Here is a 23590-nt window from a genome sequence, read left to right on the forward strand (position 1 = left end):
TTGATCATGGTTTCCTTTTTTAAAAAACAACTTCATGACCAACAGAGATCAGACATCCATCCAGTCTACATTGTTCTTTTTTCTTTATAACATACAAATGCCCATTTACAAATAATACACCAAAATGAATAAAAGTTTGGATACCAAAATGAAGATTTGTTCCAACCGATATCGTGCCTTCCGTATACAAAGGTCCTTGTTTCAAGTCCGTCCCCCAGCGGTGCAACACGGGACACAGTCGCAGACCCGAAGTGCGTCGAACGGCCATTGCCTCTCCCTCCTGAATGCCCAGCTGTGGCGTCCACTTAGTCACTGAATGAATTAACACAATATATTCTTTCTCTCTTTCTATCTCTCTCACTCTCTCTTTTTTTTTTTTTCTACTGTAATCTTGGCCAGTATTGAGACATATCAGGTTCACTTCCAGGAACTTGAACTGGAACTGACACGCCAGGGGAAATGAGTCCTAGAAGTGGATGAAAAAAATAGCCATGTAGACATTCCCTTCAAGAGACAGGCATGGAGTGTGAACGCACATGCTAAAAAAATTAACTCGAATGCTTTCTAACATTTTAACCATATTTTTTAAAAAATATATTTTCAAGTGTTACAAACAAAAGTAACACCTTCAGAAACCAGAAAACATTTCTTACACATACCACTATCGAATCCCGAGTCTCCTGTGCAAAACGAAAGGAAAAAAGCTCCATTTGTCTGTACGTTTGCAACTTTAGGGATAAAACTCCCTCTGGAAAACCAATGACAGCTCTTCTTCAGTCGCAACGAGAGCAGCGCAGGCCGTGCCAGGGCGAGAAGTCTTCCGGCGAGGGCTCGCTGCCACCGTGCAGCTCGCAGAGCTCTCACTAGGACGTGTGGCTAATACCGCCCCCTCAGAAACGTCACTCTCAGGCCTTGCCTTTACATACACCTTCTGTGACCAAATTCAGGAAGAACAACTCAGCTGTGTGTGTGGTGTCAAGTTACCAACCAGCTTGGCTGAATGTCCCTTTGCAATCAGTTTTCCCCAAAGAAGCGAGACACAGAGAGTTAAACACACCATCACACAAGGCCAGGAGGTGGGGTTTGGGTGGAGGGTTGTTCTGTTTTGTTTTGTTTTAGGTTAACTTTGAGTGAAGGGAGATCACCTGTCCAAAGAAGCTCTGAAGGCCACCTCTGCGCAGCCTGTGGAGAGCAGCAGCTCACCTGTGGAAGTGGTGCCCGAGGTGCCCATTGGCTGACTGTTCATGTGTGTCTGCATATGTGGGGGGGTGTAGGTGTCGTAACTCCGCCCGTTCACCGAAGGGCTGGTCGGCAGCATGCAGGAGTACGAGGAGGTCTGGCTGGGGACTGGGGGCTGAGAGGAGAAAGGCAAACCTGTGGTTACAAAGAAACACATGACACAGCCACATCCCCAGGCGCCCTCCTCCCCAGGACCTCTGCCAACAAGCTTGATCATTAGAGGCGTCCTCATGGAAAGTATGGGAATTCCAGTCCTGACTGGTGTGGTTCAGCGGGTTGGGTGGCTTCCCACAAACCCAAGAGTCACGGGTTCAATTCCCAGTCAGGGCACATGCCTGGGTTGCTGGCCAGGGGACTAAACAATCAAATAATATATTTTTTTAAAAAGTATTGGAATTCCATATAATAACTCTCATATCAGGCCCCCAACCAGTCCTTCCATTGGCCACTGCTAGAGTTAAGCTGCCTACACCCCAAACTTTTAAAAGTACTACAACATCAGACAACTGTCCAGGTAGGCAGTTTACACTACCCATCAAATTGATAGTATTTTTGTCCATTTGCATTTTGGATAGCTGCTGGCATCTTTAGAGAAGCTGTATAGCAGGAGGACTTTCATTAAAACATGTCCCTTCTGTAAATCCAGTCTTCGGGAATCCAGTGACCCCACCCTTCTCCACCCCCGCCCAATCCCACATCTCAAGCTTTGAGGTGGAGAGCAGTGGGCAGAGGGAGGAGTTCCGTGCAAAGCTTGGTTTAGGGATTTTGGAAGCCTCTCATTGTTGGACTCATGGAAATAGATTCTTTGAAAGAGGCAGATCAGTAATGATCTCAGGTTAAAGTGGTCACAAGTGTCGTAAATGCTCATCCCCATCCTGAGAATCACCTGTGACTTCCTTACAGCCCCCCCCCCCACAAGCCCAGGTGGGGTTTTATCTTTAAAATTTTGTCACTATCCTCTACATGTGTGCCATGATGGTGTAGAGGGGATAAACCTTCCTCCTCATTAAGAAAGAAATACATAGAGCTGGGAGAAAACCCCGCGTGAGCTCTCATGGGGCTATGCCAGGGCAGAAACCCTGGACTGCAGTAACAGACGCACGATGTCAGGAACCAGGCAGATGATAGCACCACTCCGCTCTGCAGACCACACAGACATTTAACATTCCCACATGCACCGGCTCAGACAGGGTCAGTGACACGTGAGAGAAGATCCGGAGGCGGACACCCCCACTCTTTGTAAAACGGTTAAAGATTTGGGTGAACAGGATGAACTGACGGACGGACAGACTAGGTCCCCACACACACCAACACCCCCACGCTCACTCCAAAATTCAAAGAGGAATTTTGTCTGAACAGAATCATTGGTGATTTTTATTTTCTTTATGCTTTATGAATGCACGTGTATTGTGAATCGTCTACGTTGTGTAAATTTTTAAAGTCAGTCAAATCTATGGACCCGTACCCATCTGTATGTGGAAACAGCTCCACAGAAAAGCAGCATCTGTTTGTCTCTGGCTGTTTTCTCGTAAACGTGTTTGGTTACCTTCACAGAGACCTAGATGTTGCTACCAGTTAGACACCAAACAAGACACTCACTGGCCTTGTCCAAGTCTGAGGATTGACTGCTACCAGGTTCAAAAAGGCAAGCAGGCCTGGAGGGCGCTGCCAGAATTTCAGTTTGCATTTGTTTCTAATTCCTGAAGTCACTTCCTCTAGGCAATCTGACTTCTAGAAAATTCCGAGGCAGTTGGTAGCAACCTCAACTCACGGGCTGTCAATCCCTTAATTTGCATTAATTGCACGACGGCCAATAATATCCAGGTGCAATAAAAATAAACAGGGGAATCATCCTCTGAAGTTGCTTATCTAGCTGCTCCTACATTAGTTTGAAGACGACTGCGAAACATTTATTTTTGCTGTTATTTGAATTAGAAATCCAGCAGAAGATGTTCAGTGGAGAACAAACACGCTGTGCAACCACAGAACGGTTCCCAGCAGTGGCTGGCGCTGGCCAGTCTGACACCACCCGGAGTCTCTAATTGCTGCACAAAGGGGAGTCCTGGGCAACTCACTGCAGCAGGCCCATCAGAGGACAAATCCCCACCCCCTCCCCAATCCCTCCCCACCATCGAGAATCCATCCAGCTCCAAAGATCTAGTACACCCCACCTGCATTAGACAACTTCCACCGTAAAGGGCTAACCTGGTGCAGGGCCTAGCATGTGTAGGGGCTGATAAATATTTGGGGCAGAATTGAGGGCAGGGGCAGGCTGTTATACCAAGTGAAGAACATCAACCCAGGCAGTTCGGAGTGCCACAAACTCATCGCATAGTTCACGGCAAAGACACACTGAATTTCTAGCAAATACTTTCTATTTCTTTTTTTTCCCACTGTAAGATGTAGAAATAAAACTAGCTGTTTCTCTACATTAAGTGTATCTCACTGTGCAAATATAAATCTCATTTCTGATCGACTCTACCTTGCCCTCCAGTTTATTACGTATACCGTAAATAATGTCCAAATGTATATACATTTTTCTCTTTTTTTTTAGTTTTAGAAACATCAATATGTGGTTGCCTCTCACATGCCCCCTACTGGCTACCTGGCCCGCAACCCAGGCATGTGCCCTGACTGGGAATCAAACCAGCAACCCTTTGGTTCACAGGCCTGTGCTCAATCCACTGAGCTACACTAGCCAGGGCCCAAATGTATATCTATTAATAAGAACACATTAATATAAACCCTTCCTACCTGGTAGCATACCAGCATTATTGCTAATCCCTTCCTACCTGGTAGCATACCAGCATTATTTCCCTTTTCCAGTACAAGTTTTATTGATACCCAAAACATGTCCCATTCCCACCCACCATTATCAAGCTAACATGCTCTGTGAGCAAAAGGCAGATTAATTAGACCAGTTTTTATTTTCTGAAGGGCATGAATCAATTAATCAATCAATCAATCAATCAACTAAAACACTGCATTGACTGTTCTCACCTCAGGCTAGACTAGTCAAACCAAATACTGTAATGAGAAAGGCTCCCAAGGGGGCATGCCTGGCCAAGGAGGCCTGCAGGCCCCGCCCCCACCCTCCACACCTGTCCCACTAAGCAGGCAGCTGCGGGCCTCACTTACTTGCATAGGCAGGTTGTTCGCCATGGTGAAGCTGGGCATGGGTGGCAGAGCGCTGTACGTGTTGGTGAGGGCTGTGTCTGTTCGGCCCAACATGGAGCCAGAGGTGAAGGAGGAAACTGCAGGGAAAGACACATGACCAACAGTCGTGGTGAGAGTCAGAGCCAAGGGCAAACAGGTTGCAACACATGTCTTAGAAGCATGAACACTTCCAGTTACCAGGCGTGGTGGGTTGTGGGATTGGTTGGTAGACACTGGTGCTGAAACTACTGCTGATAGGAATATGACTAGGTGTGTTGCTGGCCTGTCTCCTCTGATTCCTCAGTTTTTCTTCTCTTCTCCACTTGGCCCTTCGATTAGAAAACCATACCTGGAAACAGGACAGAACAGGTTAGCCCTGTGCCTCCTCCCAGCTCAGCCCCACCTCTGGCCCTTCCACTGTGCTCCCCACCCTTCCACCCCATGGTGGCAAAGTATTTAAGCAAATGACAGTTATTAGAAGCACCTTTATCCCTAGGGAAGGCAAATGGTTGGAATCACAAAGCGTGAAACCACATGGAAACTGCGTACCTGTATTCTTGCTTCAGGTAGGTCTATTTTGGCCGCTAGTCTTTCTCGGGCAAACACATCTGGATAGTGGGTTCTCTCAAACTCTGGAAGAGTGAGTTGAGTTTTCTGTGTTGTGTCAGAACTACACATAATACGTCAGCCACGCCCTGGATCAAGCTGGTTCCCACCTCCCCACTTCTAGCACCTTCAGAAACCAATTCCCTTTAAAATGCTACTACCATTGCCCTGCCTGGTGTGGCTCAGTGGGCTGGGTGTAGTGCCACAAATCCAAAGGTCACCAGTTCAATTTGCAGCTGGGACACATGGCTGGATTGCAGGCCAGGTCTCTGGCTGGGGCCTGCAAGAGGCAACCAGTCGTTTCTCTCCCTCTCTTTCTCCCTTCCTTCCCCTCTCTCCAAAAATAACAAATAAAATCTTTTTTTTTTAATGCTACTACTGTTAGCATTGACTGTAATTGGAAGATCTATTCCACCAGAACCAAGTTAAATTTTCTGTGGAATGACATTCATTCAAGGACGCTTGTGTGGCCTGAATTAGCCAAATCATCATTGTTTCTTTATGAGAAGTCAGACTTTTAGTCTTTGAATTACTGGTACATGAAAAGAAGAAAGAAAACACACACACACGCACTGAAGAGATGCCCAGAAAAAATAAAGAGACAGAAAGAAAAAGGAAATCTTTTCAGTCCTCTATGCAAAGGGCCCTGGCTAAATTTAGCTCTTTGTGCTGAAGATGTGGCATTTACTTTGATTTACTGCTTCTCTACTTTGAAAAACTCCATCACCTTTCTCCAGGGCTTCGATTTGCTCTTGGGTAAAGGATGTTCTATTTCTTTGCAGCTTCCGCTTCAGCTGAAGTCGCATTTGGGCCTCATCGGAATCTTCTCCGTTGGAACTGATGGAGTTGGTATTCTCTCCCCCTCCTTCCTGTTGTTGGCAGCCATCTGGAACAAAAAGAATAGGACAGTAGGAGAGATCTGGAGGAACTTGGGGCCTCCAAAGGGGTCTGGTAGAGCCATGAACTCCAAGAGCTGTATATTCACAGCCTTACAGAAACATTCCCAAGGTAACTGTCAGTCTTCTTTTAATAAAAGGCCTCTGCGACAAACATTACCTGACCACCATTTTTTTTACTTTCTGTTTTTATCAAGAGGAGCCAACCATGCATTAGAGACATGTATAGAGTAGTATTTCTTCAAATGACAATGTAAGTGCTGATGTTTCCAGTTAAAATGATCGTTCATAATGAACCTTGACTCCCCAGAGTCAACCAGTCCCCTCAACCAGTCCCCTTTCCCTACAGAATTTATTTACCTATGGCTGTGTTGGGAAAATAGAAGAGTGATGTGCAAGGTTTCAGATGATCTATTATCAGTAATTCCTATCTAATCAATTAGATGTTGATAGGTTTGTAGAAAATGCTATTAAGAAACCAAACCAAGCTTGTAATCTTTTTTAAAAAATATTTATCTAGTTTTTATTTTAATTCTGCACAGTCAATTTCATTTTAAAGGTTGTGAATTTAGAAGTGCTTGCATTGTTCTGCAGTTTTATTCAACTATTGTATGAGTGCGCTTTGCCTTGACACCTATTACGAGCACAGCTGTAATTATATCATCACCAAGAACAGGCTATAATTGCTGAAAATCGAATTTTATATTTAGATAAAAGGACTGTCCATTCTTTGTAATGTGTTGCACCAGAAAAAAGTAAGATTTCTTTTAAATTTTTAACATGTAATTTTAAAAAAGAAATAGTAGAGAGTTCACTAACTAGCTAAATATGCTATGCTGCAGCTGAATCCTTGGCATATCATTTAAGTGGTACATTTTTAATTAGGGCATTTCCACCACTTTTAATGTAATTTCTATCATTAAACAGGGAAAGTTTTATTGTTTTCCCTTGTTGCTTATAGGGCAAGATGTGTCCTTGGGCTAGCTGTCTCTTGTCTTGTGCCTTGCTCACGAAGCCGCAGCCTGCCTGAAGGAAAGCACTCAGACCTGACTGAGCCTGCAAGCTGGGTCCTGGGTCTTGGGTCCTGAGGCCCCCGGAGATACCAATAGGGGCTGACCCCCATCCTAGAAACTTGGCCAGTGTGGGGGAGGGGCCTCTAGGGGGCCTTGGTGGGAATCAACTTAGCCAGGAATATCATTTATAACCAGGAGACAATAGGCATCGTCTTCAAAGAGTTCAGGGAATTGTGACAGGATCTAGTGGGATCTTTTCAGGAACTTTGAAATGTTTTAAAACCCCAACTTTCTCCCCCATTTAAATAGGCGGATTCATCGGCACTGGCCACCATATGGGCCCTTGGAGATCTATTGAGATGACCACCAACACTTGAATAGCAAGGGGCTGCTTTTGAGCGCCGCACAATGCCCCGCGAGTAAGGGAAACTATTAAACTCCTGGGGCAGGAGCGTTGGCAAACTTTCGTGGGCAGAATTTTGAGGCCACAATGAGCGCGGACAACAAAAGGATTCTCTTGAGGCGTGCAGCGGGCCACATTGTGTTACAAGAAGCCCAGTCAACAGACTTTTCAGTGAAGTGTGTTAACCCCTCTGCTCTGCTATCATTAATCACTGTCCGAAGAGCGGGCGCCTCAGTGCTATTTAGGGCGCTTGGCTGGGGGGATAGAGGGTGGATAGGGGGCCAGGGCAGGGGGTGGGGGAGGCAGGGAGGGTGGATGGGGAGGAGCAGGCATGGGGGGTGAAGGTGTAGCAGTCAGGAAGGATGGAGACCAGGACTGGGGGGTGAGGGAGGAAGCAGGGAGGGAAGATGAGGCCCTGGTTGGGGGCGGGGAGGAGTGAAGAGGGGAGGAAGATGGAGGAAGAGAGAGAGCTACAAAGAGAGAGAGGCCAGGAAGATATATCATAAAGACAGAAAAGAGTGCTGAGAGGAAAAAGAGGCAGGAGGCTGGAATAAGAGGAAAGAAAGAGGGAAAGGAAGCTAAGGGGGAAAGACAATATTAAAACATAGGCTGAGGCTTTCCTTTGGGTGGTCTTGTGCTAGCTCAGAAAGGTGGGGGTCAGAGGGCTCAGGGGAGACGCTGGACGCACTCACGTGTGCCGGCACAAGTCTGCACTAATTTACTGCCCCAAGTTTCCGGGTGACTTTGCAGAGCGTTTTTCAGGAAAAGAAATGAAGAGCCGCCCTTATTTTTGGATTTGGTGAATGAGGAAGACTTTAGAAATAGTCCTTTTTGGCCAATAAGACAGGTTCCTAGGTTGTTGCTTTAAGGAAACACAAGCAAAAATCTGGGATCATCGGACCTCTAGGGACAGGGCACTGAGGAGACCACAATCCCATCTCACCGGGGTGGTCAGTCATGCCTTCCAGCAAGCCCCACCCCGGTATCTACTCTGGCACATTCGATCTTGCCAATTAAACAAAGCTGCCCGGGTCTCCTTCAGAAGACCGCCACAGGCAGCATTCTCCGCTCTCCTTTGCTTCTCTGAACATCTTCCTAATTTTAAAACATGGACATTTGCCCATGCTTTCCTTCTCCTTTCCTTCCTCCCCTTCCCCCTCCCCCTGCACACTCACACTCACACTCACACTCACACACCCCAATGCAGGCGCAGAGCTGACTTGAGAACTGACATTTAAGGGGAGGAAAGTCCACGGAGATGAGGAGAGCTCCGCTTTAAATTTCTTTGGGGGAGAGTGGAATCAGAAGCAGGTCAGGAGAAACCGGGACCCCCCTCCCCAGAGTCAGCGTGCAGCACTGAGATTTTATTATTATTAATTATTATTATTATTAATTACTTTCAAAGTAGCGACTGTTAGTAGCCAGGCGGTGACGTAGAGGTCACTCTTAGATTGCCCCCTCCTTTTTTCCTTTAGTGGATTTACCTTCCACTCTTAAAGCTTTTAACAAAATAAAACTAGAGGTTGGATCTCGAATTCCCCACGTGATAAATGTAAGTGGCAGACAATTAAGATATCTTCTTTAAAAGGGCCCCCTCGGAGCGCAAAGAAGGGGCCTTCAATGGGCGCCGTCCACCTTCCAGCCTAATCCGTGAGAAGGCGAGTGAAAGCGCCTCCCTTTATCCCAGCCCCAGGACCATCTGACGCTGGGGATAGGATTTGTTTCCTGGAAGAAGGAGAAGAGAGAGAGAGAGAGAAAGAAAAAAAAAAAAAGGACGCTGGGAAATAAAATCATTCCTTAGTTTCTTAGGGTCTTAATCAGTGAGGCGGAAAACAAGCAAGAAAAGATAGCAACCCGGTTGCGGCACCTTTTCAGCTCGGGAGCACGGATCAAAACATTGTAGCATCTGTTGAAAAAGAGACGGACTAAATCCTATAGAGGGCCGGGGTATTACGGGGGGTGGGGGTGAGGGGAGGAGATAAGAAAAAGTGTCTGCGCGATCCCTGAAAACACCAAATCGCTGGAGAACGGGGGCCGGATAGAGTTGTCTCTTGTTGTCAGCCCACGTCCTCACCACTTTATTCGCCGCCGCGTGGCGTTGATCAGATGGAAACCATATTTGTCTCCCTCTGAGACCTAACCTCGCCTTATGCTTTCGGGGTAATGGACTCTTTAAAGCCCCCCCCCCCCCCAAACGGCTTCCCGGCCCAGGAAAGGGAGGCACGGGGTCCTTCTTAACGCCTAAAGTTCTGAGGATTCCCCGGCTCGGCCCGTGGGCCCAAGCTGGCCACCAGCGCCCCACGGTCCCCACGCCCGGGACTCGGTGCGCGAGACGCGTGCTCCCCACGCAGCCGGGCTGCAGTCCGCTCCCGGATACGCTGCTGCACAGGAGTGGATTTTTTTTTTCTTTCCGGGAGCGGAGCGGGGATTGGCAGTTGGTGTGGCAAATTCTCTAGCAACTCCCCGCCAAAAGTTCAAAGCTCCTGAACGAGCGCCACCTCCCGCCCCGATCAACACCACCAGGTCCCTGGAGTTAGGCTCTCGCTTCCTGCCCTCAAGCTCCGCTCAGCAGAACGCTGCCCTAATCAGTGCCGCCTCTGGTGGAAGCGGTGGGGCTAGCAAAGCTGCATCCCTCCGCTCCTGTCGGGGTTCTGGGAAGCAGGAGGGGGTGTCCATGATTTTGGCCCCAAGTTACCGGGAGCCAGTCCTCCAGCTGAGGGGGGCTAGGGTGTGGAAACTTGGGGCTCTGCTTTCCCAGGCCCGGCCACTGTGCCCTTCGCCTCTCCAAGACTTCTCGGACCCAGTCGTCTAGACTAGGCAGAGGAGTGGTCACCGGGGCCATAGATTGCTGTGGGCCTGGGGGGCAGGCACTAAGCAAGTGCGATGTGCCTTTTCACTTGGGTGTGTCCAGTGTGTGCATGTGGAAACCCCAGTTTCAAAGGTCAGGTGAGGGCGTGGTGGTCTACACTCAACCGTGTCACTCCCTCGTTCTCACCAGAGGCCACAATGGGCCTGGGCCTGCAGCCCGCTTGGGGGCAACGCCTCCTCCAGTGCGCCTGCTGCGCGCGGCGGGAGACTGCGGGTTCAGAGCAACTGGGCGATCCCGCGGGCAGCGTCGCCCAGGGGAGCCGGGGTCCGGTGCATCAGGAGGCCTCGGCGGCCCCGGGCCGAGAGGCCACGCTGGGAATCCCAGAGCAAGCGCTTTGCTCCCTATCTTCCCAGTGTCCGTCCTATATTGTTTTCTGCTCTTAAAACTGACATGTCTAATTGGCAATTGGTGCCGAATCGTGTCCAGAGGTCTCTTGTGGAACATTTCTACAGCTGTCTCCTTCAACTAGACGCTTATTCATGTCGCCTTAATGAGAAACAAAACGTTCTCTAATGAGCAATTACAGAGCGACAGGATTGTTCCCATAACAAATTCTTGCGAATGACAGAAGCATCCTTTGTACCAGATATTTCGCATACTGTTACCGATTTTCCCTTCTCCAGTCCAAGGCCCGGGGCACCCAGAGCAGATCCGAGAGCTCACGGACGCGCGGGCAGCCCCGTCAGCATCCCTGCGCCGTTGCCCACGCCCCCCGCCCTGCTGCCCGGAGCCCCCAGGCTTCGTCGTGCTCCGGGGAGTGAGACGCCACGTCCCATTATCCCGCATATTATCTCCTTGTCACGAGGACAACAAATACCGATTAATCTTCCGGGTAAACTGTTTCCTATTCTTCACCAAGCTACCTCGGTGTGTGCAGGGGAGGGGAAACCCAAGCGCCCCACCCCACCCCTACCTGCTCCTCTTCCCCCATCCCTTCTCACAGATGTTGGAAGGGGCCAGATCCTGTCTCTCCTCCCAGCCCCAAGGCACCCCGAAGTCTGGCTCACAGTGTTGTCACTCCACCCTTCTAAGCAGTTGTCACCCACAGAGAGTGAGAACTCGGGGGCCCAGAAGGATGGGGAGGGAGGTGGGGGCGGGTGTTTTATTTGGGAGACCACCACTCCCCCTGCCCTATCCTCTCAACATCCTGCCCCACCCTCGACCCAACATCTCTCTTGCTCACCCTCTCTTATATGCACCCTATTCACAGTCACATAATTTGTCAATTATGACAAAAAGCAAACTGATACAATTATGTTTACCTCACAGTCTGTCAGTGTTAACTTGTCACACTTCTAAGCAAAGGGTCTCTCCGTGCATTTTAATGGAAAACTTGAATAGGGAACCATGCCGCTAGTTCACACACACACACACACACACACACACTCCTGCCCATAACACACATGCACACACACACCAACCACTACTCCTGACATACACAGCCCATACGTTCCCAGGCCGACCAGATAGTTCAATAAACACCATCTGCATACAGGGCAAGCCAATGTGTCCCAAGCCTTTGAAGAGTCTCCCCACTACATTCTCCAAGAAGAGGCCTGGAGAGAGAAAGGCTGGGGGAGAAGGAAATGGGCTGCATACACAGAGAGTTTAGGTGATGGTGCTTGGGGTTTTACCTTGGGTAGGTTGCCCTGGCACTGAAGTCCCCGGATACCAACCCGGGCGGGTGCCCCAGCTTCCGGTCTGCCCGTTCAACATCCTTAGTTTGTCGTACATGCCGTCTGCACCCATCTGTTGCTTTTCGCTAGCCAGGTTGCGAAGAACTCTGTTTATTGATGATACCTGCAAATCAAACCAAAATCAAACCAAATGGTAGTGCCTCCTGAAGACAAGGTCTCCTTGCCTTATATCCCCATCTCAGCACGCCCACCCCCTTAAAGAAAAACCCTTAGCACATTAAAAAAAAAAACCCCAAAAAAAACCTCCCAGCCATCCTGGGACAGTGTAGGTAGATTTGCAGGGACATGGTGGCCAGAATGACAGCCATCACATTAGATATGGAAACTGAGCTGGGTGAGAACTGGGGTCGGGGAAGGGGTCCTTGACTTGCTCAGTGTCTCTGGTGACCTAACTCATATGGCTGCTTTGCTTTCTTAAAAGATTTCCAAACAATTTTAGACTTGGTTTAGAGCTTTTTTTCACTTTGTTTTATATTAGAGCTGAGATAGATGTTTGACGCCTGAAGAAGGTTCAGGCAGGTGGATTTGGAGGAGGTTTAGAATCTAATTTTCATTTTCATTTTCCTTCTTGATGCACATGACTTTCCCCAGGTGCCTCAGCCCCCTGCTTTGCAGCGTGCAAAAGAAGTGACCAACTCCCCACACTTGACTCCCATTTCCCAGAAAGTCAAGAAAAGGTTTGGATGCTCCTTTCAACAGCCCCAGGTAAGGAGACAAACGTGGAGCGGGGAGGAGATAAGAGACAGGCGGTGGTAAGGACGAGAGTGGAAGGAGGTGGAGAAAGACCAGGTGAAGAGGGAAGAGGGGAGAGCGGAGCGGAGGGCAGGGAGGGGGATGTTCTCAGTGAACTTACACTTGGTATATTATCGTTGGTACAGACCCCCTCGGACAGTAATCTGTCTCGGATTTCCCAAGCAAAGATGGACGGACACTCCCGCTTATACTGGGCTATTTTGCTTACAACTTCTGGAGTCGCTACTCTCGGTTTACTACCACCGATTGCCCTGGGTCTGATGGAGCCAGTCTCGTAATACCTGCCCAGAATTTTACTCACACATCCGTTGGACACCTGCATAGGGGAAGTGGACAGAAAACCACATTATTAATAATTTCAAGACAAAAATAAAATTGTTTAAGTATGCATTAAACAATGACAAGCTTACGTTTTGATTGTCCAGCACTTGGACTTTTGCATCTGCATGGGTCTATAACACAAAAATATACCTTCAATGGTACGAGAACTTACTGTAGAGAGCTTTTTTCTTAAAATTACACTTGTAGCCCTAAAAACTACAAATATGGTGATACTTTCAAACAGTTTGAACTTAAAAAACTAATTTAAAAGTTTTTTATTAAAAAACTGTTTTCTCAAACACTGCCTGAAGATGCATCAAAACGAAGTCAGAGGTTTTTGCGTGTGCTGACCTTGTTTAAAGTGGTGCCAGGTTTTAATGAACAAAAAGGGGAAATAAACTAAATTTAATCTTATTTTTCCTTTAAAAATATACCCAATTAAGTAAATGTGAGTTATGGAGGGAGGTAAATAGCATTTGTATTTTAAAATCCATATATATTCTTCATGAATATGTAGAATGCAAACCAACATCTTAAAACCTGAGGGAGGCGTGAGATGAGAGAGAAAGGAATGAAATTATGCCGAATTTGTAAAACTCAGCTCATTGTAGTACATAAACTAAAGTAAATTTAAAAACATAAATATTTTTACCAAAGAAAAAAGAGAGGTGTTTTTTCTTTAATTCACACACATTTTTTTTTTTCTGGAGCAGATGTGTTATGTGACTGACCCAGGTTGAAAGAGACAGGGAAGGATGGCGGAGGGAGAGGGGAAAGCGGGAAGACAGGGGAGTGGGGTGGGGACTGAGGTGGGTGGGTGAGGGTGGGGGGTCCATAATTAGCAGCATTTGCAATAAGAAATGAAGAGAGGGCGTTGGAAGTGGAGGGCCGCGGGGGCGGCGAGTGGGGCGGCGCCGGGAGGATCACCTGCAGAATTCGGGAAATGTCGCACGGCCGGGCCCCGCTGTGCGCTAGCTCTACGATCTTCTGCCGGGTGGAGTCCGGCAGTGGCCGCCCGTTGACAAAGACACCACCGAGCTGATTCACTCCGCTGTGACCTGAAGAAAGGCAGAGGAGAGGAGAGGAAAAGAGAGGAGAGGAGAGGAGAGAGAGAAGAGACAGGAGGAAGAGTAAAGAAGAGGAGGAAGAACAGGAGGAGGAGGAGGAGAAAACAACCACAATGCATCCTCAGTTCCCTGCCAACCCCTGCCAACGTCTGTGATCAGGTCCCTGCTATCGATCATAAACGACTACAGGACCACGTAGCCAAGTGGGACATAGGGCAGCCCAACCCCAAAAACAGTCATGCCCTTGCCCACCCGACTGCAGAAGCACCAGGCAGGCAGACACATGCCAAGGAGCAAGAACACACGCACCTCACTATTGTCACCACCCCAGCAGTGTCCGCAGCCCACTGCCCCTCTCCGTAAACACCCCAGCCAGGCTCTGAGCCCACAAGATTCAAACAATCAGCCCTAAAAATATCTTCTCAAAGATCCCTTCTGAATGTCATGGCAAGCTGTGGTTCTGCAGAACCCACACTGACTCTCCAAGCTCTCGCGCTGTTGGAACTGTGAGAGCAAATCCTACAGCCCTGCAGCGCTCCCGTGGAAGCTTGAGTCCAGAAACGTCTGCCGTCACATTCCAAACTCTGGCAAAGGCACCGCGCAAGCACCGGGGTTAAAAAATACACACATGGGGAAGAGAAGGGGAAGGAGTAGAGCAGAACCAGAACAGCGAGTCTGTGACTAACGAACCCAACCTGGGTTTCCACACCTCCACTGCAGTCAGGAGACTCTGAGCCCCAAATCCACTCCAACCACAAGGTTGTCTGGCTGCTGCGGGCAGTGGGGCCAGAGCTTGGAGTCTGCTCATAGCGGCCACAGCTCGATTTACTTCCACTGCCAATCTCGGCCCTTCCCACAGCCAAGGACAGATATTAGCAAAAAGCAAAAAGAAAAGGAAAAGGCCACACCACAGTGTCCCCATCCCTCCCTTATCCGGTTATTTCACAGCCTCACCCCATTGTCTAATCTTAGAGAACAGGGAGAAGTTAGCACTTCTCTGTTGCCCCCTCCCCAGAAACCACAGGCACACAAATAAAGCCAACTGACAATTTTCACTTCCTTAAAAATCTCCAACCTGCAGCCCCGACTCTAGAGAGCAGCGCTTCCAGGAGAAGATGTGGCTCCCTGCTCGCCTCTCCTCTCCTCTCTTCTCTTTGGAGCCTCTGATAAATTGACTCCAGGAGCCTGAGCTTCTTAGCAATAAATAAGCTCCAAATATAGAAGAGGGGGGAAAATATGATGAGCCTCTCTGACATTTGTCTTTAAAATAAAACTAGCTGCACGTCAAGTTTGAGCTTAATTTCTGGAAATAGGCGGAAGTCGCTCCAGATCATGCATGGAAGGCTAATTGAAAAGATCAGTTGGGGCGCTTGTGGCAGCCTTGTCACTTTGTGACAGTGCTCCGCTCCAGGAAATTGCATCGTCACGACAAACGGGACTGTGATAAAACGACCCTTTCTGTCCCCATTTGTAGATCACTCAGATGAGACTGAACTGCACTCCTTTCTCCTTCGAGGGGAGCCACATTTTCAGGGTGGCCAAAGGCTCGGGGGGTGAGAGGGCCCTCGTTGAGGGGGGAGGCTGGAGCCTAAACTCGATGAGAAGTGACAGGCGTTTGGGGGATCTGGGCTCTGGGAGGGCCCAGCACGAGCAGGGGCACCGAGGGGACATTGCTTCTCCAACACAGCAAGGCCTAGTCGGTGCTTCTGGTTTCTCCCAAGTTCCCTTTAATGCCTTCCTTTGCTTAGCAGGACCCATCTGCCTTCCCCTTACCCCCAGCTACAGGCCCTCCCCTTTGGGCAAAGAAAGCCTTCCCAGAAAGAAATGCTATCCCAGAAAGAGACCACAAAGACTTTCCAAACTTCACACAGCCTGGGCAATTTCCAATCTATGAATGCCAAGGCATGTGAGGCCACCTAATCCTAGACTTTCCTCTTTCTCCTCTCAATGCAAATAAATAAATAAATAAATAAATAAATAAAGTGCCCACCACCTCCGCAGGGACCAAGGGCGGGTGCTCGCCAAGGAGATGCCAGGACCAAGTCGCTTCTGCCAGCATCGAAATGGCAGCGAGAAAGCGCTGCTCTCTAAGTTCCCCTACAGAGGTTAAGCCTCAATCATTGTGTCCCTTCCCTAGGGATGGCTGGCTCTCTCGCCCAGTGGCGATGATTATGCGCCTAGAATTCGACCGCGAAGCATCTAATAGGAAAACATATGGTGTCAATTTGGATGCTCTGCGCCTTGCGCACACCCGGGAGCAAGCGGCACAAAGCCCTGCAGGCTAGCCCGCGACCCCGCGCCCCTCAGGGCCCGCCAGCCAGGCCGCAGCAGCAAACGCTCAGCACTGTGCGCCCCAGCCGGGCAGCCCCGAGAGCCTGTGGCTGGGGAGACTGAGCTGCAGGGGGAGAACCCAGCAGCAGGGAGTGGTGGGTAGAATCCTTCCCCTTGCCAAGAAGGGTGTGTTCCGGGCCAAGCCTGGGGGCCTGGCAGGTTCTGCACAACTAACCCCTCCCCCCTTAAAGCTTGCCACCTTTGCACCCCTCTCCTGAGCTTCGAGCCCACCAGCCACAGAAGCACCAGGAGGCAGCTAGCAATTCTAGGACAGATGGATCCGATGCTAGACACCCTCCTAAGTCCGCATTTCTGGCAGGGGAAGGTTGCTAGAAGACTGGGGCCTTTCTGCACTCCCACAGCTGAGCCCTTAAACAGCGTCCAGACGCTGCACTTCAACCAGGGTCTAGGTTTCCCTGGGCCTGCAGTCTCCCAGGCCTGTAGTTCTGCTATGTACCAACAGGCTTGGGCTGATTAGGAAGGTGGACTGGGGGTCCAAGAGGCCCTTGCAGAAGGGGGTATAGGAGGCTCAAGAGCTGGGGAATCAAAGACACTATGGGTCTACAACAACCAGGACCCACACAGCTGCAGCAGCTACCAGGGCAGGGCTTTTCCACCTCCTCAGCTTGACCCCCCACTCTCTTCCCAGACCCAAGAAATCTGCTCTGCCAGAGCCCACTAACAGCCCACTTGGTCGAGTTTACCACCTTCATCCCATTGCAGGCCTGAGTGTCGGCCCCTCTGGCCTTCCAGACCCCTAGCAGGGTGGGTGGGAAAGGAGCTGCCTGGGATTGACTGGGGGAGGGGTGTCCCCACACCCTGTCCAGACGGTGGAGACTTTCAGTCTTGGCTAAGCCTGAAGGGGCCCCCTTCTCCTCAAGCAACCAGGAGAAGCCTCCGCCCAGCCCTGCTCAGCCCAGCCCCTCTCTCTTCTCTCTGGGGTCAGAGCCCGGGCAGGGGCGGGGAGGGGGGTGTGAGTTACAGGATTTGGGGGGATGGGGTTTCTCTACCTCAGCTTCACAAACTCAAGAGAGACTTTTCCCTCACGCCCATGGCCTGGCCATCGCTGACAGCAGGAACCTCTGAGCCTTCCCCTGACCCAGTGGTCCTCACATCCCCAACCCAGTTGGAGAAAGACCAGAGGAACTTACTGTTCTGCATGCTGGCGCTGGCTGGGGGCCGCCGGATCCCACGGGGCTCGAATATGAGACTCTGTTAGCAAGAATATAGGCGTTAATCCTGGGCCCCAGCCAGGTAGGCCTGCCTTCCGACAGAGGCTGACCTGGAGCCAGGACAGGAGACTACCCGTTCTTTAGGAAATGATCCACTCAGTTGCTTAAGGCCATCTGAGGGTCATCCAGCTCTGCCCTCCAGTGCATGCAAAATCTACAAATAAAATACTCCAGTATTTCCAACCTGTTTCTTCCAAATCCCCAAGCAGTCAACCTTTTACTCAGGAGAAAGGGTGACCCAATTTTGATTTTTTTTTCCCTTCCATATGAACAACAATAAAGACACCTCCTGATTCTTTAGGGTTTTGGAGCCCAAAGCAGCTTTCAAGCCACCACAGAACTTGCCTGAAATCTGGGATGTCTGTCCACTCTTACAATAAAAGGTCTCACACATCTGCACGCCCCTAGTTAAAGTCTTCCCCCTAAGATAAAACAGAAGGAAAGAAAGGCATATCAAACTGTGGCTCAAAAGGACAGGCCCATGGGCTCTCTGAGCTACACTCTCAGAAAACAGAACAAAACAAAATACACACCTAGGACTCAAAACCCATACAACCCTAAATCTCAGAGTGGCACCCACATTTTCAGCGGCAGGTCCTGCAGAAATCACCACCTTTTTAGAAGTGGCTGCTCTGGCCTGGTTTGGGAGAATTAGAGAATCTCACAAGTCAGGTACCATTTTGCAAAAATACCAGGAACCAGGGAAAGGGAAAGGAAAAGGAAAGAACAAAAGAAACAGTGGAATAAGGGGTAGAGGCTGAGGCATAATACCTGAAGTGTAGAGATGAGGGCAAGAGGACCTCTGGACTTCAGGGTGCCTGACAGTGCAGGCTGGGGCTGACCAGGAGGGCTGCAGAGCCATACTTTCTCCTTAAGGAATTTCACCATTCCAGTTGCCAAAGTTGGGTTCTGGAATTGCATCATTCCAGAACCCAACTCTCTGATTACCCCTTTATCCTTTCCTCTCCCCTTCAAAGCTTCCCAGCCAGGCCCCCACTCCACCCATCTCCCAGCTTTTCTGGGACTTTGAATGTGGCAGCCCAACTTTTCCCCCCCAAACCTCACTTATTGTGATAAACTTTTCTTTTGGTGTTTAGATCTTGCCCCCTTTTACAGTACTGTGACACACGCTGCCTACCTCGCCTCACTGCTTTAAAAAGTACGAACAGGAGGGGGTGAGCGTGGTCGACAAAGCCTACAGACAGCGAACAATGGCTTCTATTCTCCAGCTCTCCCCAAACCCAAAGAGCAAAACCGAGTCTCCCTAACCAGCAACACAGCTTCCAACCACACACACCAAACAACCCACCAACTCACAAAGGGAAAAGAGAGACACTTCTTGCTTTGTAAATCCTGACCTAGTGCATGTCTCCCCAAGGTTCACCCTCCACCACCCCTCCCTGCCTTCCCCTAAGAAGAAGATTCTGGGGGAGGGGGCAGAAAATAGAAAAGTAATTTCTTGTTATAAATATCTGGAGGTAATTGTGTTACTGGTGTGAGTTGTTAGGGGCTGTAAAAAGATACAACGGCACCGTGGGGAGCTCAATTGGGAAGAGAGAATTACAATAAAGAGCCCATTCAGGAGGTTTGCAAAAAAAAAAAAAGAAAGAAAGAAAGAAAAGGAAGAAGAAGAAGAAGAAGAAGAAGAAGAAGAAGAAGAAAAATAATTAAATAGTTAGAGCATCATTTCTCCCTCTTAAAAAAAAAACTAAAATGTTCATTCTTTTTTCTGTTTTGCCTATTGTGATTATTAATTTTGCCTGCCTGCAAGCAAGGAATTCCAAGGAGTACGTTTTTCTCTCCAAGGCCACTCGTGGTCTAATTTACCTAGCTGGAAGGCAGCTTAACTCTATAAAAAAATAATCTTAAGAGGAGGACTGTTTCCCAGCTTCCAAATACGGCCTGGTAAATATTGGAGATGGCAGAGGGCTACCTAGTAATGCCTAGCTGGGGTGGCTCTCAAGGCCTCCTGCCCGTCTCTCAGTCCTCATGACTACAGTTATGTCCCCGCCAGACAGAAACCCCAACTTGGAACACAATGTGTTCTCTCCCCCAGCCTTAAAGTGGGACTCCAAAACTGCAAAGTGGTAGCAGGCAAGAAGAGGGGTAGCGGAATTCTCCTAGAAGGGGTAAAACTTCCAGAACTGCCCTCTGTAACGCACTCTGTACTCAACCACCACTGAATGCCCCCATCCCAGCCAGCACATTCTTCATGTCATTTTTAAAAATTCAGTAGCTGGTTTCAAAGAGACCTAACTGATTAATTTTCAAAGCATCTGGGAAGGTGGAAGCATTTCCTGCTCCACTCTCACCACCGCCCCCCCCACCCAACTCGGCTAAGAAGCTATCTAATTACTTAAGTAATAGCTAATACTTAGTGCAAAAGCAACCCCAGAAGCAGGGCACACGGACACCTGGAAGCAGTCCTGCGCAGAGAGGCGAGACTCCTCCCACCCCCAGCCACAGCCAGAGACCCCCAGCTCAGCCCGCCGATTCCTAAAGCCCTAGCCAGGTCAGAGACCCACGCCTGCAACGAAGGAGTTTCCAGACTTCTGGAAATCGCCAGGGCCCTGGTCCACTGGGCCACTGCCTCCCTCAGCTTTTAAATACTCTTGTTTTAATTACTTCTCAAAATCCAACCCCAAAGTACTTAGCTGGGGTGAAGGGGAGAGCTCACTTTCGACCCTGCCGGGCCCCAGTCAAAAAGTAATTAGCAATTACGATGACAAAGTTTTACTCTCTAGGGCCAAATAAGATAACAACTAATCAAATTGCCTTCAGCCATTTGCAAAGGTCACTGGCTATAAAAAATGTAATGTCAACGGCAACAACTATTATTTCTCCTTGGTAAACTCACCAGGCTTTCAAGCTCTTTGCTTTTAATTTCATTTTCTGTTCCCACTCCCCCCTCAACATTTCCAAGTTCAAGCTAAACATCCAAAATGACTTAGGAAGCTTTGTAGAGTAGGAGAGAAAAAGATAGCACGTTTAACTTTGTTTTTAAACTTTGTAGAAATCACTCAAGACGGGAGGGCTGGGTTTTAGCATTTAAAAAAAATTTAGAGCATTTCCACTTGAAATTCAACTCCATTTCCCCCAACTTCACTTGCTAAAAATCAGGGCTATTGTGGGATGCAGAGACTGAGAAAATCTGCACAAGGAAAGAGGCAACAACTTTTGGAACTTTGAAAAGACACTTTTCCTCCTGGGGTCTCAGAATCAATCGAAAAGCTCTCAAATTATTCAGACTAATTAGCTGGGGCAGGACGTGACCGAACGAAGGGGAAACCCAGTGCTTTCATATTGATTTTTTTTAAGTCTCATGAAGAAAAATTCAGGGGACTCACATTTAAAAAAAAAAAAAAAGCAATCCACGTTTCCACCTCGAAACTTGTTGAAATGGTAACACCGGGTGCAGCTTTGTCAGGATAAGACAAGGAAAAATTCCCACCGAGCGTTGGGGGGCTGGAGGACAGGGGAAACCCCGCTTTCACTCGGCGGGTGCGAAGGTTAGGGGAAGCCTGGGGAGTTTGCAGGTTCCGAGCTCTGCGCTCCGGTTGGGGGCAAGAGCCTGAGGGCTTGATGGAAGCTGGCAATCCTGGGCCCGACTCGGAGCTCCCTCGGAGCGCTCGTCGACCGACCGCTCTGGCCTGGCGGCTTCCTTCCCGACTCCCGCTCACACGCTCTTCCTCTCCCCCTGCAGCGTGCGGTGGCCTTGCCGATGGACTCCGCTCCAGCGGACGGCGGGCGCGCTGCCCCTCGGCGCTCGAGCGCCAGCGGACTTCTGTGCCCCGCTCGAGCGCGGCACAAAGGCGGAGGGCGGGCGGGCGAGCCGGCCGCAGCGCAGCGAGCCGGCTTCGTAAGCGCTCCCTCGGTGCGCCCGCTCCCGGCGCGCTCGCTGGGCCCTCGGCAGGACAAAGCGGCCGGCCGCTGGAGGTCCCGGCAGCCGTTCCCGGGCCTCGGGCGCCACGGAGCCTCTTCCTCCTCTCCCGCCGGCCGGGGACCTTGGGCGACGCTGGGGCAGGGAGCCGCGCGGCTTCTGCTGCTCCCGGAGCCCGGGTTCTTCCTGCGAGCTCCGCCCGCGCTGGCGCCGGGGATACGCCGGCCGCCCGCCCGGAGCCCGGCGCCGTTCCCGGTCGCCGGCCGCGGGGTTTCGCTGGAAGTACAAAGTTTGGGCTCCTGCGTGGAAACTTCTCCGGCCCGACTCTCGCGGCGAAGCAATGGGGGAGGACACCGGTGAGAGGGGAGGAAGGAAGGGGGAGGTAGGGTGATACCTGCCTGAATACTGCAATAAAAAATGAAGCGAGAAGAAAGAAGCGGACTCACCTTTGTGAGGCATCCTCTCCCGTCAAAGCTCCTGTCAAGAGTTTTGTTTGGTTGGGGTGTTTTGGCTGTTATGGCTGCTTAAAGACCACAACGGTTTGCAATGACGGTATTTTAAAGGAGTTGCTGGCGAGAGTTTTCTCCACGGATGCTGCTGGTGTGGTGTGTGAGAGCAATTCTCAGATCCCTGGGAAGAAGACAGAGATTGACAATAAAATGGGCTGTCAGCGGCTGGAGAGTGAGAGATAAAGAGTGTGGGTGAGGGAAGTGGCTGCAGCCAGCACACCTATGCTGATTGGTGATGGCTCAAGTGTGTTAATGTGTGTGTGCCGGCGCCCGGCCTCGCCTCCACCGCTCCTCACTGGCCCATTAGCGAAGCCTGACCTCTGTCATCATCCTCCAGCAAAACACTTCCTCCTGCGCCTGAACCAGAGCGGGAAATGAGGCCGAGCCACGGTTCGCTTTTCAAACCCACTAATCACTCCGCAACATGCAAATGCACCGCTCGCTCCCACACAAAATATTGCTTTATGCAAAGCAGCGGCGGGGCCTCGCGCCAGCCGATTGGATGCTCCCTCTCCCCGCCTGGTGCAATTGGTCCGTTTGTTTGAATATGAATACACTTGTTATCGGCTCCTCCGGTGGGTCCGGGCTCCTCTCCCCGGCACTGGGCCCCCGCTCCCGAGCTCTGGAGCTGGTGCTTGACGACATCTCTAGGCTCCGAGCGCTCCGGGAGTCAGCGCGGTCCGCATCGTGGCAGCAAACTTGAGGGGTCGATTGAAGGCCGCCGGGCTGAGGGTCGCGCCCCCCACCTCCCTAAGCTGGGCACGGAACTCCCAATTCAAGGGAGGGAAGCAAGTTTCTGCAGCTCTACAGAGCCCTTTCTTGCCTTCATCCACGCAGCTCGGCCGGCCGCCCCGCCTCCGCCCGCCCTCCGCTCCCGCCCCTACCAGGTCTTCCCTAGGGCGCTGGGAAAAGGAGCACGGCAGTGGCCGCGCCCTAGCCCACCTGGCCGCGGGAAAGAAGAGAAAGGGGCGGGGGCAACACTGGGTCTCGGCTGCAACACTCCGGCGGAGGCTGAAGCGAAGCCTAGGCCGAGAAGAGGCCGCCAGGCTGAAAACTCGGCGAGGCCGGGCGGCCTTCCCAGCCCAGGCCTCCCGAGCTTGCCCACTCCCCCCGACCCCCCTCGCTCCCCCGACCCTTTCTTCTGTTCTTTTTCCTTTCGGAAGCCTCGGTGCGCAGCGGAGCGGAGACACAGCCGGGATGGAGAGGCCCGAGCAAACACGCCACTTACTTTGTGTACAGAGGGTTCTTGTGAAAAGCCCTGAAGAGTCCTCACCAAACACTCACCAACTTCTCCCACGTGCCATTTGTTGACTAAGTGCGACTGCTTTTCCAAGCGCCCAAGAGGAGGGGACGCCAGGGGGAGTTAAGAGGGGAGGGGGATGACCAATGCTGGGAGAGATTGTGTGTGTGTGTGTGTGTGTGTGTGTGTGTCCTCGCTGGCGACGTCGGTGTCTCAGCGTGTATCGGTGTGTGCCACAGGTTATCTCTGTGTGGTGCAGGTGTGTCGGCACCACGATTCCTTCTCCTGGGTCTTCTCAGTCCACGGAGACAGCTCCCCTTCAACTGTTGCCAGAAAACCCGGGGAGGAAAGAAGGTAAATGACTTTTCTCTTCTGACC

General features: G+C 50.5%; 1 protein-coding gene across 8 annotated transcripts in view; it reads right to left on the minus strand.

Annotated features, from left to right (window-relative positions):
- Window positions 1-361: 361 nt before the first annotated feature.
- Window positions 362-23590, minus strand: part of PAX6 (paired box 6) — a 28453-nt gene continuing 5224 nt past the window's right edge. Inside the window, exons 1-16 of one of the 8 annotated variants that reach the window (XM_045825557.1) lie at window positions 22193-22439; window positions 21910-22093; window positions 19108-19124; window positions 18355-18446; window positions 17929-18005; window positions 17503-17563; window positions 13881-14011; window positions 13043-13084; window positions 12733-12948; window positions 11817-11982; window positions 5729-5887; window positions 4945-5027; window positions 4594-4744; window positions 4378-4493; window positions 1204-1354; window positions 362-466 (exon numbers count right to left, since the gene is read on the minus strand). In XM_045825557.1, the coding sequence (XP_045681513.1) occupies window positions 381-466; window positions 1204-1354; window positions 4378-4493; window positions 4594-4744; window positions 4945-5027; window positions 5729-5887; window positions 11817-11982; window positions 12733-12948; window positions 13043-13084; window positions 13881-14011; window positions 17503-17512 (1311 nt within the window). In that variant the 5' untranslated portion in view covers window positions 17513-17563; window positions 17929-18005; window positions 18355-18446; ... (1 more) ...; window positions 21910-22093; window positions 22193-22439 and the 3' untranslated portion in view covers window positions 362-380. Of the gene's footprint in view, window positions 467-1203; window positions 1355-4377; window positions 4494-4593; window positions 4745-4944; window positions 5028-5728; window positions 5888-11816; window positions 11983-12732; window positions 12949-13042; window positions 13085-13880; window positions 14012-17502; window positions 17564-17928; window positions 18006-18354; window positions 18525-19107; window positions 19125-21909; window positions 22094-22192; window positions 22440-23590 lie in introns of those variants that run through there. The other 7 variants (XM_045825555.1, XM_045825559.1, XM_045825553.1 and 4 more) reach the window with 7 other exon arrangements.

Source organism: Phyllostomus hastatus, unplaced genomic scaffold, assembly GCF_019186645.2.
Source record: "Phyllostomus hastatus isolate PE091 unplaced genomic scaffold, TTU_PhHast_1.1 phas_scaffold_585, whole genome shotgun sequence".
Taxonomy (NCBI): domain Eukaryota; kingdom Metazoa; phylum Chordata; class Mammalia; order Chiroptera; family Phyllostomidae; genus Phyllostomus; species Phyllostomus hastatus.